The sequence below is a fragment of the Pleurodeles waltl genome, chromosome 5 (assembly GCF_031143425.1).
Source record: "Pleurodeles waltl isolate 20211129_DDA chromosome 5, aPleWal1.hap1.20221129, whole genome shotgun sequence".
NCBI lineage: Eukaryota > Metazoa > Chordata > Amphibia > Caudata > Salamandridae > Pleurodeles > Pleurodeles waltl.
Window position 1 is genome coordinate 951,979,214 of NC_090444.1, and position 17,624 is coordinate 951,996,837.

The 17,624-nt window shown below is 43.4% G+C and overlaps 1 protein-coding gene across 1 annotated transcript in view; it reads left to right on the forward strand.

Moving 5' to 3' along the window:
- The first annotated feature begins 1,282 nt into the window (after nt 1-1,282).
- Nucleotides 1,283-17,624, forward strand: part of POLR1B (RNA polymerase I subunit B) — a 294,522-nt gene continuing 278,180 nt past the window's right edge. Inside the window, exon 1 of the mRNA XM_069235071.1 lies at nt 1,283-1,508. Within this exon, the coding sequence (XP_069091172.1) occupies nt 1,332-1,508 (177 nt within the window). The 5' untranslated portion in view covers nt 1,283-1,331. The remainder of the gene's footprint in view (nt 1,509-17,624) is intronic.

Below are 17,624 nucleotides of genomic sequence, written 5' to 3' on the forward strand. Positions count from 1 at the left end.
TCAGATAAACAAAGGCCACGCTTAAAGAAATTTACAACAGCTTTGGCAGGAGATGGGAACTGCTAATACTGGAATGTGTTCCTTGCTAACATTAAAGGGTGCTGCTATCACATTAGACAACATTAAAGAAGTGATAAAGTAAAAACATAAACACTGCTGCTTGAGTGAACTACCTTGCGTGTGGATGTGCTTCTTGTGACAGAGCAAAATGTAGTCACTGAGAGTGAAGTTAACCAGTGAATTAAGAAGCTGATTCATAGCCATATGCTATATGCTGTATTTGGAGGAAGCAAATTGTGAATGGCAAACAACAGACCAATGGATGGAGAGGTGACTGAAACCCCTTTAAGTAGTATTAATTTAGTACAATCAAAAGGTTATGAAGTAGTCTCCTAAAATATTTTGAGCAGTGTTGGGATAAAATTAAGCCTATCAGAGGGATAATAAAAGGCCTATGCACTAATTGAGGAACAAACAGAAGACAAGCTGGGACAAGGAAAGCCAACAAATAAGCAGTGGCGTAGCTTAGTGGGGGGGGGGGGGGGGGCGTGTTCCATCCCCCCTAACAAATGTATGTTGTGCTAAACAGTTGGGTACAGGGGCTTTTACTCAGGTATGGTCAGTGCTTGAAATGGAAACATTAATGTGTAGGTACTCTGTGGCAGAGTACCTGCTTATCTCGGTATGGTGTGGTGTGGTGTGGTGTCATGTCGGATTTCATCAGGAATGTTACACACACAAACAAAAATGCACACACACACTCCCTCAATCTGTTAGAGAATACTTTAAAAATATTGGTTATTTCACAAAAGAATGTGTTTTCTCTCAGTGCCCCCACCAATCTGCATTCCTCTCCCTTTCCGCCGCCTCTAAACCCTCTTGTGCGCCAGCTTGTCGTATAAAATGTATTTCAACATTATAGGCCAGCGTGATTATAGGGAAACGTGAAGCTCACAACACCCCCTTCCCCTTAAATCTTACAGACCAAGCTACGCCCCTGCAAATAAGATTAAGAAGTAATCAAATGAGCGTCATAGTAAAGCCATTCCATGGTAAGCAATAGGGAGCTGTAAGCCACTGTACATTTAAGCTCATAATGTGTCTTTCCCAACATGATAAACGTGACCTAAAAAGCACGTAAGGGTAAACTTGTGAGCAGTAGATAGTTACCACGGTACCCTGCAGAAGGCAGGTCGTAGTCAGTAAATTATTTCTCTAACCGAATCCATTTTCGAGACAAACTACAACTCCCAGAAACCTCGGAAGAACAGCATCCGGGTCACGGGTTGACGCCGAGGAAGTTGGAGTACTTTCTGCATGGTAGAGGCAGCATGGAGCCAGCAAAAAAGTGGCGGAGTCTGTCTAACGCTCCCAGTTTAAAGCACCTCACCGACCCATGCTATGGGCTGCCGAAGGAAACCCAGTGCGGGGCCCTGCAGGAGCTGACCCGCGCACACATCGATTCCATCAACCAGGCGCTGGGAGAAGGTCTTAGCCGCGCGGCACAGGTAAGAGTGCCACGGACCGGGTGCACGTGCAGAGAACAGAGTCAGGGAGACTGCATCAGAAGAGCAGAGCCAGACAGAGAAGCATTCAAGTGTTCCAAGTACTGCCGTTGCTCCTCGAATACTGTGTCGATGTCCCATTATATCCATATATGTAACCTATAGCATGTTTGAACCACTTTATGTTATTTCAGGAGTTTACGTTTGGATTGATGTGTTACAAATCGTGCTTAAAACCCTGTCACTCCTTTGCCGACTTAAAAGATATGTTTTCTGAGCTTTAAGGGACAAGACTCGTGAATTACTTTACGTATCTCAGTAAGGTATGCAATTTTCATTGCATAGCACACAAGAGGTAGGCACTGTTAAATAAATGTATTAACGTTATTGGGTCTTTAGGTGGCGGTTGCTTTATTGGGACGCGGCGGCGTTGCCCCCTGTTTTTGTTGTTGTTGTTTAAATGATTACTTTTTAATTATTCCGTTTTTTATTTGCTGCTCTGCGCAGCATGATCTGGGCGAAGATTGCAGTTTTGCAGGGAGAGTGAAGGTGACAGGCAGACAGATGTAGGTGGGGGGTGGTGCATGAATGGTTGAGTGACACCAGCTTGAACTCGGCCTCTTTAGGGTGAAGTGCACATGTCAGGTTGGACAGGAGCCTTGCTTTGCCCAACTTTACATGCACACTTAAGTTTCATTTCTATTTGGGTGAAAGAAGGCTGGATGGACAGCTCGTCTTTTAATCGCATGATTTATGGCCCTACCTGAATTCCATCATTTTATTTTCTCTGGGTACTGTTTGCTTTCCAGCCTCTTGCTCTTGCTCCGAGGCAGTACACTCTGAGCAAGATTTACTCTTCGGTATGTAATTGGGTATCTGAGATTTATAAAAGTTTTGATGATGGGACCAGAGATTGAGCCAGTCCCTTGTATGCATTAGCTGAATGCGGAGGCACTGGAAATATGTGGTTCTGCAGCGTTTTCTTCATAATTATGTGTTTGCCGCATTTGCACCATAATCTGCTAATGGATCAAAGGTTACTAAAAATGTCAGCAATTTAGTTCCTGTTTATATCTCACATTCTTTACTTAATCTTGGATTCCTTAAGAGTGCTCACTGTATCCAGGATTTTGTATTTTTTTGCTTAGCATATCTCTCTTGTACAGTGCATACTTTGAACTGAGTCGCCTTCAGGCGTTTTTAACTGGCCACCATTGAGAGCTCTGGAGCGAAGACTCAAAGTAGTGCAAATTTCTCACAGTGCGTCTCAGTGGGTCAAACAGGTGTTCAGAATACTTGGTCATCCAGTCCTTAGCCCCGCTGCTGAACAAACAGAGCAATGGTCACTTATTCCAGTTTCAATTGTGGTTCTCTGCAACGGTGTGTGAAGGAGGTACACTTTTGCCAAAATATTGAGTAGGCAAAAGTAAATGGAAATATAGTGCTTATAGGTGAGTCCATGGGTTTTGTGGATTGTGAAAGGAAGGAGATGCGAGAAAGTGCATTCAGTGAAAAGGGGCTGCTGAAGATAAGATATGCGTATGGAGGAGATGTGAAGAGAAAAGGGTGTACAGGACTAATGTAGAATAAGCGTAGCGGACACGATTGAGATACACTGAAGACCACTACCCCTTCCACAGGCCTCAGTAATGTTTAATTCACGGAATCACTGCTATCTCAAAGTCTGTTATGAGCTTTTCTGGTTATACTGAATAAGTAGCTTCCTATGTCATTATCGTATGAAATCTCTTTATTGATGTCATAACTACACTTTCACAATTGCTTTATTAACTTTTCTTGCTGTCTCAAATTTGCTTCTAAATGCACCATTTGCCCATTCCTTTTTTTCAATAATTACCCCCCTCCACCCCACAAACCCTCTTTTTGATGGTCATGCTCGCCCGCCACTGGGCGCTCATCCCGAACGTTTACGCCCCACCACTTTCAAATATCACCATCGTCCACTGGTCTTGATGTGTGAGATTTTACCATATTATCAGTGCCATAGTCAATGTGCTATGGGCCCTGGTGCGAAGAAGGAAATGTCCTTTCACAGATGCTGTTTGAATCTTGGAATACATCTTTGATCAGTGTCCTGGCGTAGCACCACTGGTAGCTGCACCCCTGCATACCATCTCTCTGTGGATCTTGCAGGACGTATACATTGCTTGTTGCCTGGTAGATGGGTTAGTCAATTATTGGTAGCAAGCACTACTGGAAGCTTAAATAGGCAATAACATTTCCCAAGGATTCAGTTTCAAAACATAAAGTATAATTTCCTTGACATATGTGGCCCTTCCGTATATAACTATTTTCTTTGTGATGATTATCTATTTAAATCTCTGACCTTCAGATCTCGCGCCGATTCCCTAAAAACACAGTGAGCCAACTGAACCATCATGGGGTGAAGCCTGCAAGGGCGCCGGGGCAACTGGAACCTCTTCACAGCACGTTTCTTGTCTGTCACATATGAACTCTGCAACTTTGTGAACCTAAAACTGTGCAACACCACTAACTGCGTGACAGTGCAATGGCTACAGTTCACCCACTGAGACTGTTGGACAATATTAGCTCTGTGGAAGCTGAAAGGAAAGAAATTGCATTGACATAGAGACATGGCATGGGTCCCTCTCCAAATCAAAGGCTGACCTAGGAGCAACTTCTTAGGGTGAAAGTCAAACTTTGCAGGTTTAAAAGGTTGTGGGGAGCTGTTAACCCTGACTGTGGATGAATTGACTGGTATAAAACCTCCTGATGTTAAGCATCACTTGTGGGCCGGTTCTAGGATTTGTGTCGCCCTGAGCAGAATAGGGTCATGTGAGGCCCCATATGTAACATCATAGGAAGTGACATCAATTGACTATTTCTTGCATTGTTTGCAAGAAGCTTCTTACCTAGTGTGGATATCACCAAAATGGCTAAAGTATCAATAGTGACAGTAATAAAATAATTACATAGACTTAAAACTGTATTAAGTGGAAATACAGTGTATTAACCAAACTGGGTGTAAAGTTTAGGCATATGTCTCTCCAAAACCGATATTACTACTCAGTGTTCACTAATTGTTTCCAGATTGGTGCAGGATTAAAATTCCAAGACAGGTTGTCCTAGAGCTATATGGCGGAACCTCAAGTAGCTCCTCAACCATCCTTTTGTGTCTGAAATTCAAGATAAGGCATTTGGTTTTCAGCAGTCATGGGCGATGAACACCCAGGGATGCATGCTATATCAGGTGAGTGGCCTGCAAGTACAGCAGCACACAAAACTGAGAGCACAGATTGCAAAAGATAAGGAGACAACACAAATGCCATACACCGGTATGATTACTATTATATTGGCAGACAGAAGCAACACAGGCTCACCCACACCTGCTCACTGAGCCTTGACACAGCAGGCACTCTCGAGCTCAATTTTTAACAAATGCAAAGAGCTGAACTAACTTAACGATATTCAGAAAAGATTGCTAAAAAGGGACAGGACTGTGTAGCCAGGGAAAAAGACTGCCAAAACTTACTCTGGAAGCCAGTCACTAAAGAGACGAGTAGTATTTTAAAGCAACATAACAAGAGGGGGACATGCTATAGTATGCTCTGTGCAGTTTACATCTATAAGGAAAGGAAATGTAGCAATTTGGAATAGGTAAGTTGATGGAGGTGGTTTTTGACTTGCAAAATAAAACTAAAGGAAGCCCAGAGATTTACAGTTTAAAAAATGGGAAGTCATATGTCCCTATTATCTGAGAAGACACTTGCCCAATTGCACATGGACCAAAAGCATGCTGCTTGCCTCTTATTGAGCTTAAGAAATAATGACCAAAATGCACGTCCTCAGGTAAATTAATTGGATCTTATTCAGAGACCATTGAATGCAAGACCATTTTCATCATCCATAATTCACTGGAGTCATACTCCAGACTACCTAACCAAACATTGTTGGTCTTCCAAAGTCCAATGCATGATTTGTCTCTTTAAACATATTTGCCACCTACTTGCATAGGCTCAATGGATGGCAGATCACTCTATGTGCATTGATGTACTTTGTGGGATTATCCCCTCGCTCCTCAGGTGTCCTTCTCCCTCATAGTTCCCTTTTTCTTTCACCTCCCACAAGAGGCCAATTCTAACTGTGCTCCTGAAAAGCAGCAATTTCCCAGGGCCTCACTTTCATTCCCTTAGGATTCGGATTATTTGTGGTGGGTGGCAAAGGCACGCATCATACACTGCTTTCTCAGGCCTGCCCATTGCCATTCTGCACATTGCACTGAGCCAACTAGCTTTGTGTACACAATCAGACTGCCTCTCGGCACAGCAACCATAAGACTGCTGAAGCATTTTGGGTTGTGCACCCAAGTCAGTCCAAGTAAGGAGCCCAAATTATCCACAGTAATAATTATTTTTTTTAAAAGCGTCCCATCAGCTGGCCACAGCCATTGGCCCATCGGTCAACTGTAGGTCCTCCCCCTTTCTCTCTGAACCTAGTCCCCTTCCCTGAACCTCACAGCACTTAAGTCTTGCAGGTTGGGCTACTGTCTGTTATCATTTTGCAGGACACTATGTACACACAGAGACATCGAAAGAATATTAATGGGTGTAGGGGGGAGTCTTAGTCACAGAACCCATTTTTTCCTGGTTCGTTCAATAGCCACACTCTGTAAATTAGCCCCTTTTAAAAGACATAGGTATGCTGGGTGGATAGGGTGCTTAATGGCTATGATTAGCCCATCCTACTGTATTTGAGTTCCAATACCTTTATCCCCGTCTGAGGTACGTTTTGGCTGTTTACTGTTGCCGCCTTTGGAGTGACAAGATTCCGAAAGGAATAACTTTTATTCAAACTAAATGGTCTTAAGTTCTGAAGTAGCAATTGTAAACAACGGTATCCACAACAGACTCTCCCAATCAATCACCTATTGCCCCTGACCCAAAGTAAAGGTCTCACCAGTATACTTCTGCCTTTTCCCTATTATATTCAAATATAGTGGGATTTGTGAGAAGAATGCAGCAAAGAGATCTCAGGAGATGCTGAGAAGTTTTGAACATATTGATGTTTTTTTGAGTAGAGGAATGACCACAGTTGTGTGTTGCGGCATTTTTTTAAGTTTTGTACATTGGTAAGACCTGGTGACCAAGCAAGGGATTGCAAAGTGAGGTCAGGGCAGGAGCTATGATTTGTACATCACTGATCAGGTCATGTGCAGGAATTGATCCCTCTGGGAGCAAAATTTAATGGCAAGGAGTAACAGTGCACAGAAAGCAGGTTGAAATTCTGCTGACACATCTAGTATGTTCAAGATCACAACCCTTTTTTAAGGATCACACACACATCTCAAAACTAAGTCAGTCTTCTATTTTTGTTTACATAGAAGATAAAAAGATAGGCAATTGCAAACTTCAGCAGAAGGCTAAACGGACTTGGCAGCACACGCTGGTTCAAAGATGTTTCAGATTCTCATCCAGCCTTTTATTTTGTTTGCTGATCCTGCCCACTTACATCCATCTCTCTGCTCGATGCTGTACTTTTTACCTCCTCTCTCTTCCCAGTCTTCCCAACCTATTACCTAGTATTTGCTGGTTCAGCCCCTTGTAGGAGGCTGGCCTGGCTTGTAGTGGGTACCAAGGGGTACACTGTGTACCAGGTCCAGTTATCCCTTATTAGTGTAGAAGAGGTGTTTCTGGCAGCTTAGGCTGATAGAAGGTAGCTATAGCAGAGCAGCTTAGGCTGAACTAGGAGACATGCAAAGCTCCTACTATACCACTGGTGTCATATGCACAATATCATAAGAAAACACAATACACAGATATACTAAAAATAAAAGTACTTTATTTTTATGACAATATGCCAAAAGTATCTCAGTGAGTACCCTCAGTATGAGGATGCCAAATATACACAAGATATATGTACACAATACCAATATATGCAGTAATAGCAAAAGGAAGTAATGCAAGCAATGTAAAGTTACAGTAGATTGCAATAGGAGCACATAGGTATAGGGGGCAACACAAACCATATACTCCAAAAGTGGAATGCGAACCACGAGTGGACCCCAAACCTATGTGAGCTTGTAGAGGGTTGCTGGAACTGTAAGAAAACAGTGAGGGTTAGAAAAATAGCCCACCCTAAGACCCTGAAAAGTAGGTGTAAAGTGCACCTGTATTCCCCAGAGAGCACAGAAGTCGTGATAGGGGAATTCTGCAAGGAAGACCAACACCAGCAATGCAACCAAAGTGGATTTCCGGACGAGAGTACCTGTGGAACAAGGGGTCCAAGTCCAAGAGTCGCGACAAAGTCGAGAGTGGGCAGATGCCCAGGAAATGCCAGCTGAGGGTGCAAAGAAGCTGCCACCGGATGGTAGAAGCTGTGGATTCTGCAAGAACGAAGAGGGCTAGAAACTTCCCCTTTGGAGGATGGATGTCCCACGTCGTGAAGAAGCTTGCAGAGGTGTTCCCACGCAGAAAGACCGCAAACAAGCCTTGCTAGCTGCAAGGGTCGCGGTTCGGGTTTTTGGATGCTGCTGTGGCCCAGGAGGGACCAGGATGTCGCCACTTGGATGAGGAGACAGAGGGGGCGCCCAGCAAGTCAGGGAGCCCTCACAGAAGCAGGCAGCACCCTCAGAAGTACCGGAACAGGCACTTGGAAGAGGAGTGAACTGGAGCTCACCTGAAGACACGAAAGGGAGTCCCACGACGCCGGAGGATAACTCTGGAGGTTGTGCACTGCAGGTTAGAGTGGCGAGGACCCAGGCTTGGCAGTGCACGAAGGAAATCCTGGAAGAGTGCACAGGAGCCAGAGCAGCTGCAAATCATGCACTACCCAGCAATGCATCCTAGCGTGGGGAGGCAAGGACTTACCTCCACCAAACTTGGACTGAAGAGTCACTGGGCTGTGGGAGTCACTTGGACAGAGTTGCTGAGTTCCAGGGACCATGCTCGTCGTGCTGAGAGGGGACCCAGAGGACCGGTGATGCAGACTTTTGTTGCCTGCGGTTGCAGGGGGAAGATTCCGTCGTCCCACGGGAGATTTCTTCAGAGATCCTGGTGCAAGAAGGAGGCAGGCTACCCCCAGACCATGCACCACCAGGAAACAGGCGAGAAAGCCAGCAGGATGAAGCAATACAAGGTTGCAGTAGTCGTCTTTGCTACTTTGTTGCGGTTTCGCAGGCGTCCTGAGCAGTCAGCGGTCGATCCTTTGGCAGAAGGTGAAGAGAGAGATGCAGAGGAACTCTGATGAGCTCTTGCATTCGTTATCTGAAGAATTCCCCAAAGCAGAGACCCTAAATAGCCAGAAAAGGAGGTTTGGATACCTAGGAAGGAGGATAGGCTAGCAACACAGGTAAGAGCCAATCAGAAGGAGTCTCTGACGTCACCTGCTGGCACTGGCCACTCAGAGCAGTCCAGTGTGCCAGTAGCACCTCTGTTTCCAAGATGGCAGAGGTCTGGAGCACACTGGAGGAGCTCTGGGCACCTCCCCTGGGAGGTGCAGGTCAGGGGAGTGGTCACTCCCCTTTCCTTTGTCCAGTTTCGCGCCAGAGCGGATCTGGGGATCCCTGAACCGGTGTAGACTGGCTTATGCAGAGATGGGCACCATCTGTGCCCATCAAAGCATTTCCAGAGGCTGGGGGAGGCTACTCCTCCCCAGCCCTGACACCTTTTTCCAAAGGGAGAGGGTGTAACACCCTCTCTCTGAGGAAGTTCTTTGTTCTGCCTTCCTGGGCCAAGCCTGGCTGGACCCCAGGAGGGCAGAAAACTATCTGAGGGGTTGGCAGCAGCAGCAGCTGCATTGAAACCCCGGGAAAGGCAGTTTGGCAGTACCCGGGTCTGTGCTAGAGACTCGGGGGATCATGGAATTGTCTCCCCAATGCCAGAATGGTATTGGGGTGACAATTCCATGATCTTAGACATGTTACATGGCCATGTTCGGAGTTACCATTGTGATGCTATACATAGGTAGTGACCTATGTATAGTGCACGCGTGAAATGGTGTCCCCTCACTCCCAAAGTCCGGGGAATTTGCCCTGAACGATGTGGGGGCACCTTGGCTAGTGCCAGGGTGCCCACACACTAAGTAACTTAGCACCCAACTTTTACCAGGTAAAGGTTAGACATATAGGTGACTTATAATTTACTTAAGTGCAGTGGTAAATGGCTGTGAAATAACATGGACGTTATTTCACTCAGGCTGCAGTGGCAGGCCTGTGTAAGAATTGTCAGAGCTCCCTATGGGTGGCAAAAGAAATGCTGCAGCCGATAGGGATCTCCTGAAACCCCAATACCCTGGTTACCATATACTAGGGAATTATAAGGGTGTTCCAGTATGCCAATGTGAAATTGGTCACTAGTCTGTTAGTGACAATCTGGAAAGCAGAGAGAGCATAACCACTGACGTTCTGGTTAGCAGAGCCTCAGTGAGACATTTAGTCATCACACAGGGAACACATACAAGGCACACTTATGAGCACTGGGGCCCTGGCTTGCAGGGTTCCAGTGACACATACCCCCATATTTCACAGTATATATGTTGTTTTAGTGTAACATGCCAGGCAAGATGGTACTTTCCTACACCCGTCTCATATCCACTCAATATTTCTCTGGCGTTAGCTCCGTTCAAGGTCCTCTTGGAACCTGAAACCCTAAACGAGTCGACCTTTGACACAAGATGTTGTGCCTGTTGGCTACAGCTCCCCACCATGCATCATGGGGAGCCAGGCTTGAATCCTGGCTTTAGCTCAGCATTCTTTGTATCTAGGCAAATCTCCCTGTGATGGAAAAGCAAACGTTGAATGCAGTCTTTCTCTGTTGTGAAGTACCCATCGGCAAAGTCTGAGCTGTGTAAAACTGCCTAAAAGACTGTGTGAACCCTGGCTGTCATCCATGCTTTAATGTCATAAAAAGATACCCTTCTCGTGGCTGAATTGAACAGTGAGAAACTGGAAGACTTGGGATCAATCTCGGTTTCCCTGCTTGACCACATGGTGTGATCCAAGGCAAATGCTTTATTGCATTAAACCTCCATTTTGTTCATTGTCACACTCCGAGGACTTTTAAATATATGTGCTCAGGATGTGCACTGTACAGACACCTCTTGTGTTTGATATAACACACTATATTTTTCTCCATAATAAGATTCTAGCCCAGAAGCAGGGTACAAATGAATCCTGACCTGCTTCTTAGTTCACTAATGCCATTATCGTCGGGGCGGGGACAGGAATGTTTCTCAGTTCATGTTTTAAAGCCATTTCTTTTAATAACTATTTGTCAGTGCAATAATATGATCAGATGTACTAAGGTGAAACGCTTCCGCATGTTAAAGAAATATGCTTAAACATTTTTTTGATGGTACCTTATCATATTTTGAAATGTCTGCTGTGTGATTAACATGCCAAATATTTTCAAGGTCTGGCTTGTTCACGGGCCCTTAGGGCCAGTCTCGCCCATTGGCTAGGCTCTGGCTTGGTTCTCCCTGTTAATTTGTGGGGTTTTCCACTTCTCATTTATATACCTTACCCCTCGTCTCTCTCCAAGGGGGTATATTTACTAACATGTCACACACCACAGGGCAGCAACCAAAAATGCTGCGCTGGGTTGCATGAGAGGCAGAGAACAAGGAGTGCTATATCTACAGAGAAGGTGTGGTGTCCTTTTCTCTCGACACTGCTGGTGCACAATTAGGCTGCCAGCATCACAGACATCATTGCTGCAGAATTGTCTGTCAAGTCTAGCATAGGTTTTGTACTGGAAGGCTACCACTGCTGTACAAAATGCTATGCTCAGACTAACTTTTACATTTTTCCTACTTTGTATGTATGCTTTACATTGCGGCAAACAATCAAAGTCAGAAAACATTGGACAATTTAAATTATTTCTTCTCGATTAATGGCATTATGTTGTTTATACAAAACTTTGCATCACTTTTTTAACGCAGACTTGGAGGATAATTGGTAGTAAATATGCCCCTAGACTCTTACCCTTTTTATATTAATTGCTCCTCCATTCTATGCGTTCCTCCCTTTTCCTTTATCATAGGTGACCAATGCATTTTTTTGTGTGCCCGTTAGTGTGTCCTGATTTTCGTTCAGACGGGCCCCAGCTTTCTTTTTCACATATAAGAGTACTTCAAGTACCTGCTTAATTGCTGTTCTCATGCATATGCAGCAATTAGATTTCTCAAGCCCTTTCGGCCAATGGCTGTGAGGCACGGTGGAAGGGACCCCCACTCTTGGGCCTCACAGCTCTGTACCATGCTTTTGTTGGGCCTCGTGAAAAGGTTATGCGCTGGTGCAAGGCCCCATTGATGTGAGCAGGCGCAGGTCCCTGGGCAACTTCCCATGCCTAGCTCCGGACCTTATCGCTTGATGCGCCATGAAGATCCAAGAAACTATGTGTCATCAGCACCCAGCAGAAACCAGGTGCCACGTCCTGCAATAATCATTGGCAAGGGTATCATCTACATATTAAAACTGAGTTGTGATAAGGCAGAATCTCTTAGTTGTGCACATCCTTTAGCATAGAATAGTACTCAAAAAGACCTAAATTATGTTTTTAATTAATAAGAAAATAATGAATCCAATCAAAATCCTTATAGGTCACCTTAAATTAATTAGTAGTATTTTTTAAAATTTGTGTGTGTATATATCACTACAAAAACAAAGGTTACAGGGTCGTTATAGTTACGATCAGAACTTACATGTACAAAACCATAGAAACTCAGCAGTTCTAGTTATCTCGAGAAACCATAACTCATGCCCTAATGTATCTGTAACTCGCGCCCCTGCCACGCACAGTTTTCAGATCATTAATTTTACTGCAAATGTTGCAGTGAAATTATCAATGATGTCCTAGAAGATGCAATTACTGATATAATAATATATGGGATAAGTAGCAGTGCATGGCAAGGGCACGTGTTGTAGTTTCTTGAGATAGCTATAACTGCTGAATGTCTATGGTCTATGGTTTTGTGTGTGTAAATTCAGATCCTAATTATAACGTCCCTGTAGCCTGTTATTTTTAACGCAGCGGGAGGTTGGCCACAAAGGCTGGCTTGTGGGCAGGCCCTGTGCCTAACCCCCTGCATGCATCCAACCTTGGGCCACAAGGAAAATTAAGGAGAAAACACTCAAAAACAGGGGTAAAAAGCAAGGAGACACCACTTGTAACTAGGGAATAGCAGGGAGAAGGCACACCCAAAATGATGGAAAAAGCAAGGAGAGATCAGTGAAAACTAGGAAAAAACAAGAGGAAGGCACATACAAAACAGGGGAAAAATTAATGAGAAAGCAGTTGGGAACGCGAGAAAAGCAAGGAGAAGGCACACAAAACAAGCATTTGCAATGCAACGGGTCTTGCATTACGTCAACTTAGAGCTATTAGCGTTGTAAACTCCTAACCGGACTTTTCTTGCCACAATAAAAAAAAAAACAAATCTAGCGCCCTGCGAAATAAAGATTAAAAGTAGTCCAGAAGCCATACAAAAAACATCGAGCATCGTATGTTTCCAGTAGTTTACCGGTGTTCTTGAGGAGGGCTAAACACCAGAAAAGACATGAAGTAGGCATGCCTTTCACGTATGAAAACAAGCGGATTTTAAAAGGCAAGCCCACGAACCAATGAAAGTGGCTGACGTAAGATGGGCGTGGTTAAAATCCCCCTAAAGATAGATCAGAAGAGGGACGGAGCGCTTTGTGCTCGCCCCTAAAAACGGGAAAAGGAAGTTGAAAGCAGTGAGAACGAGGGCAAAACGAGGTAAAGGCACATAAAAAAACTGTAGAAAAAACAAGGAGAAAGTAGTGAAAACTAGGGAAAAGCAAGGAGAAGGCACACAAAATGGGGGTAAAAAGCAAAGAGAAGCAGTAAGAACGAGAGAAAAGCAAGGAGAAGGCACAAAAGAAAAGAGGGGAAGAAGCAAGGAGACAGCTGTGAAAATGAGGGAAAAGCAAGGAGAAGGCACAAAAGAAAAGAGGGGAAGAAGCAAGGAGACAGCTGTGAAAATGAGGGAAAAGCAAGGAGAAGGCAGTCAAAAATATGGGGAAAAGCCGTGAGAACGAGGGCAAAACAAGGAGAAGGCACTTAAAAAAAAAAATTAAATAGAGGGAAATCAAGAAGACAGGTGCAAGAGCGATGCAGCAGCACATGGAGAGCGATTCACAGCCAAAAAAGTTTTTAAATTCTTTTGGCTCCCGGCGAGGTCTCTGTGGGACCCCACCACCAGGCTTAGCGGGTCAAGGTATTCCTACCCTGCCCCCTTGTGGTTTTTTTGTTGTTTTTTTTTTGCCTTTTTTCTTGGGACTTAGCTGAGTCTGAGTCTCAAGATGGCTGCCAGCACTTCCTGGTTGAAGTGCTAGTAGCCAATCAGATCTCAAGTGAGAATCTGTGTCTCTATATAACTATATTTCTTTTTTCCTTTCATAACTCAAAAACTATTGAAGGAATTTACACCTAATAACAAAGAGATCTTTCTGGGCCAAGATCTACCTTTCGGCCAAATTTTGTGTAACTCCTTTCAGTGGTTCAGACTTTAGTAGTGCTCAAAATCCCTATGAGAAATTGCATGGGGAAAACACATTTTGGGACTCCCTCCCCTTTTTTCTTGGCCCCCTGCTTAGTGAAACACCCCAAAACTTTCTAGACAGCAGTCGACATGAGTAGCATACTAGTCCTGAAGATTTGTCAAATGGAGCCAAAATTATTAGCAAAACCAAAAATGGTTTGTCTATGGAAACTAGGTCCTAACTATAACTATCTACTGGCAACTGCTAAGTGTTAGTTAGGACCTAGTTCCCATAGAATATTTATTTATTTTTTATTTATCTTGCCTATATCTTTGCCACTGTTTGACGAATTTTCCTTTCACTTTCATTCTTTCCTTGGCATGTTTTTCTAAATTCCCTTGATTTCATAGGTAAATCCTTTACATTTTTTATGCCTTGAGGCTGCTTTGTTACCGCATTGGAGACTGACTCTGTTACATAGATTATGTCATCAGCCATATACCTTAGTATGTCCCACTACTTTTGCGGTGCGTGACCATATGTGGTTTTTTCCTCTTACTTGTTTTGGGCATGCTGCTGTTTCTTTGTGGTGTCAGCTCACAAAGGCTGCAAGCTGGAGGGAGGGCGTTCTTTTCATTTTATTTAAAATATATCTATATATATATATATATATATATATATATTTTTTTTTTTTAAAGGTTCATACAGCGTGGACTCTATCGGAGGAACGTTTTACATGACTACGTGAAGTTTCATATAGCACAGACTTGTTCTGAGGAGCGCTTTACATGAGTACCAATAAACCAGTTTATCAGTTGAAAAATATATAAACTGGAGCATTTAACATCGGAAAAAAAATACAGAAATTCTCAAAGCGGCTCGACAGGCACAGCAGGAGAGCCAATATTACAATATATACTGCACACGCCCCATAATGCTTTACAGAGCATTTCTTTTTAAAAAAATGTTTGCCCATAACTCAGCCTATGGTGGTCCTACCACAATGTGACCATTACCAAACTGTTCAACACGACACACTCTTTCTGTCTAGGTCATCTCTGTGTCCCCACAGTAGGTTGGGGTGGGGGCAAAATAGTAACCTCTCCCACTATTGAATCTTTTTCAGCTCTCTCGTGGCTGAAACTTTTGTTCTACAGCTGGGAGTAGTTTGTTTTGTAAGGGCCTTGTTTGTAATAGTATTGCAGTAGGCTTGCTAGGCCTGAAAATGTGTAATGCACTACGCCCTCTAGGGGCTGCATGCATGGTTACACTGCATTACTTTCTGCCATTCTGTTTTCATGTCGTTATGCCCTCTGGGGGCTGACTATTTGGTTATATGCACATGTTTCTTACAAAAGCTATTTTTATTATGGCGCCCTCTAGGGGCTGTTTTGAGCACCACAATCAAGATACTACAATATTTGCTGCACTCTGAAACTTGCCCCGTAATGCTTTGCAGAGCATTCCTTTTAGAATTTTTTTTTGCCTATAACTCACCATGTGGTGGTCCTAGGACAATAAGACTGTCATCAAAATGTTCAGCACAACACACATTTTCTAACTAGGACATCTCTGGGTCCCCACTTTAGGCTGGGGGACCAGAAAATCATAATATAAAAAAAAATGCTCTGATGGGGACCTTCTACAACAAGGTGATACGCTACCCTTAAGCAACAGCTACGAAGTCTTGTTTAATTTAGCAACAAACGATTGACTCTAAATATTATCCCGTGATTGCTGGTAATGGGAGGAATGACCAAGATTACATTGGAAATTGTGTGGGGTGAACAAGTGTAGGCATAGCTGTAGTCTCCCTGAGTTGCACATCCCAGGAATCAAAGCTGAACTTGATTTACCTGACTGGCAGACGTTGATTGAGTATGATGTTATCCTTATCCTGGAAACCTGGTCCACTGTACTTTGTCATTCAATGAGTCTGCATTTTATTGTATCCTGGCCACCCCTTCGTCGGTTGTTGGTGGGCTGTCGTGTATAAAATTATCATTGAAGTTAATTGTAAATATTGTGGAGAGCTGGAGCATTGAACACAGTGATCCATGTTTTATCTATAAGAGGTTATTTTAATTTTAATTTGTTTAATTTTTATCACAATTTTTTGCAAATTTTGTTAATACTAAATTACAAATCTTATTCAGTGTAATGGACGAATTAAAGGTCAGGCATGACTGAACACACCTGCCCTCAACATGGGCGACTTGCCTGATAGTTGTATTGATCTCATGGGGCTGGAGCTTGCTACTTACATTGCTGCACATGACCTGATAGACAAGCTTACATTTTTTGGGTAATTTCTTGACCAGCAAATTATTGGATTTTAATTATGAGGGTCATAATCCTCTAGCAGCTTCATTATTATTATTTTTTTTGTTAGCACTTACGGGTGCCCTGGCCTCTTGATTGCAGAGTTTGAACGTAGACATAATGGCCTTAAACTGTCCTGACATCTCTCAAATCCAATAGAGTTTCTCCCAAGTACAGTCCAAAACAACCTGAGCCTGTTTCTAGCATGTTCATCCGAATATGACCTCAGGTGCTGTCATCTAATTGCTTTTCAGGGAATATGTCATAGTGTTTATTCCACCCTCCCATTTTAAACCCCAAAGCAAAGCTGGCTCAAAGTGGTTCAGTCAAGCATGTTCTCGCACAAATGGACATTTACACCTAGCTTTGTCATCCAACTCCGGGTATGCTGTAGAAGTTAGGATCTCCGACTGATGTATAAGCAAGTTCTAACGGAAATAAAAGCTGAGGATAATAGCAAGATCAGTGAGTGCCTGACTTTTGCTGCCAATCTAAGAAACCACAAGCTCTTTTTTAGGTCTACAGTTAATCTATGCTGTTTAGCCACATTACCCGCTCAATGGGCTGCTCATTTTAAGCTGATCTATAGCTCACCCCCACACTATAATCTTTCAACCCTTTTGCTAAATAGTTTGGATTCGAGAGAGCAACTTATTTTGTAACTAAATTGAGTGATGGATGTGTTACGCCAAAGTCCCGCTGGTGAAGCTCATCACCCTGATAGGTTGGTTGTCATTTGAAATGCAACCTAGATCAGTGACTGCTATTTCTGACCTGGCCCTAAAAAATCATAAGAATATTATTGAACCTGCAGATCTTGTGACATGAATAATCTACTTGATCTAACCGTAATGCCTGCGACCCATAAACTGGTTGCATGATCCTAGGCCTTTTATTTTAGTTTAGGGTTTCCTTTTTCTTCATTCCCAAAATTGGGAACATCTTCAAATATCAAAGTGCAGTATGTATGCTGTACAAAAACTCTTACATTTAACTGAATGAACTCAACTTTTGCTTCATTTGTAATAAAAATGTAGCCCACATATAGGGTACTAATGGACCCCGTCTTGCCTGTTAGTTCACTAATGCAATTGTCATTAGGGCGGGGGCAAGAATGTTTCTCAGTTCATGTTTATAAACTCTCACTTTTAATACATTTATTACTAACGTATATTGTGACAGCACACTAATTTACAGACAGCACAGTTCAATTGAAACGACAACAAACTTTCACACTGACATGCAGTTTTATTGATCAAACTGTATAGTCTACAATGTATAATGTGTGGAAATATTGTTTCAGCACACTTTATTAC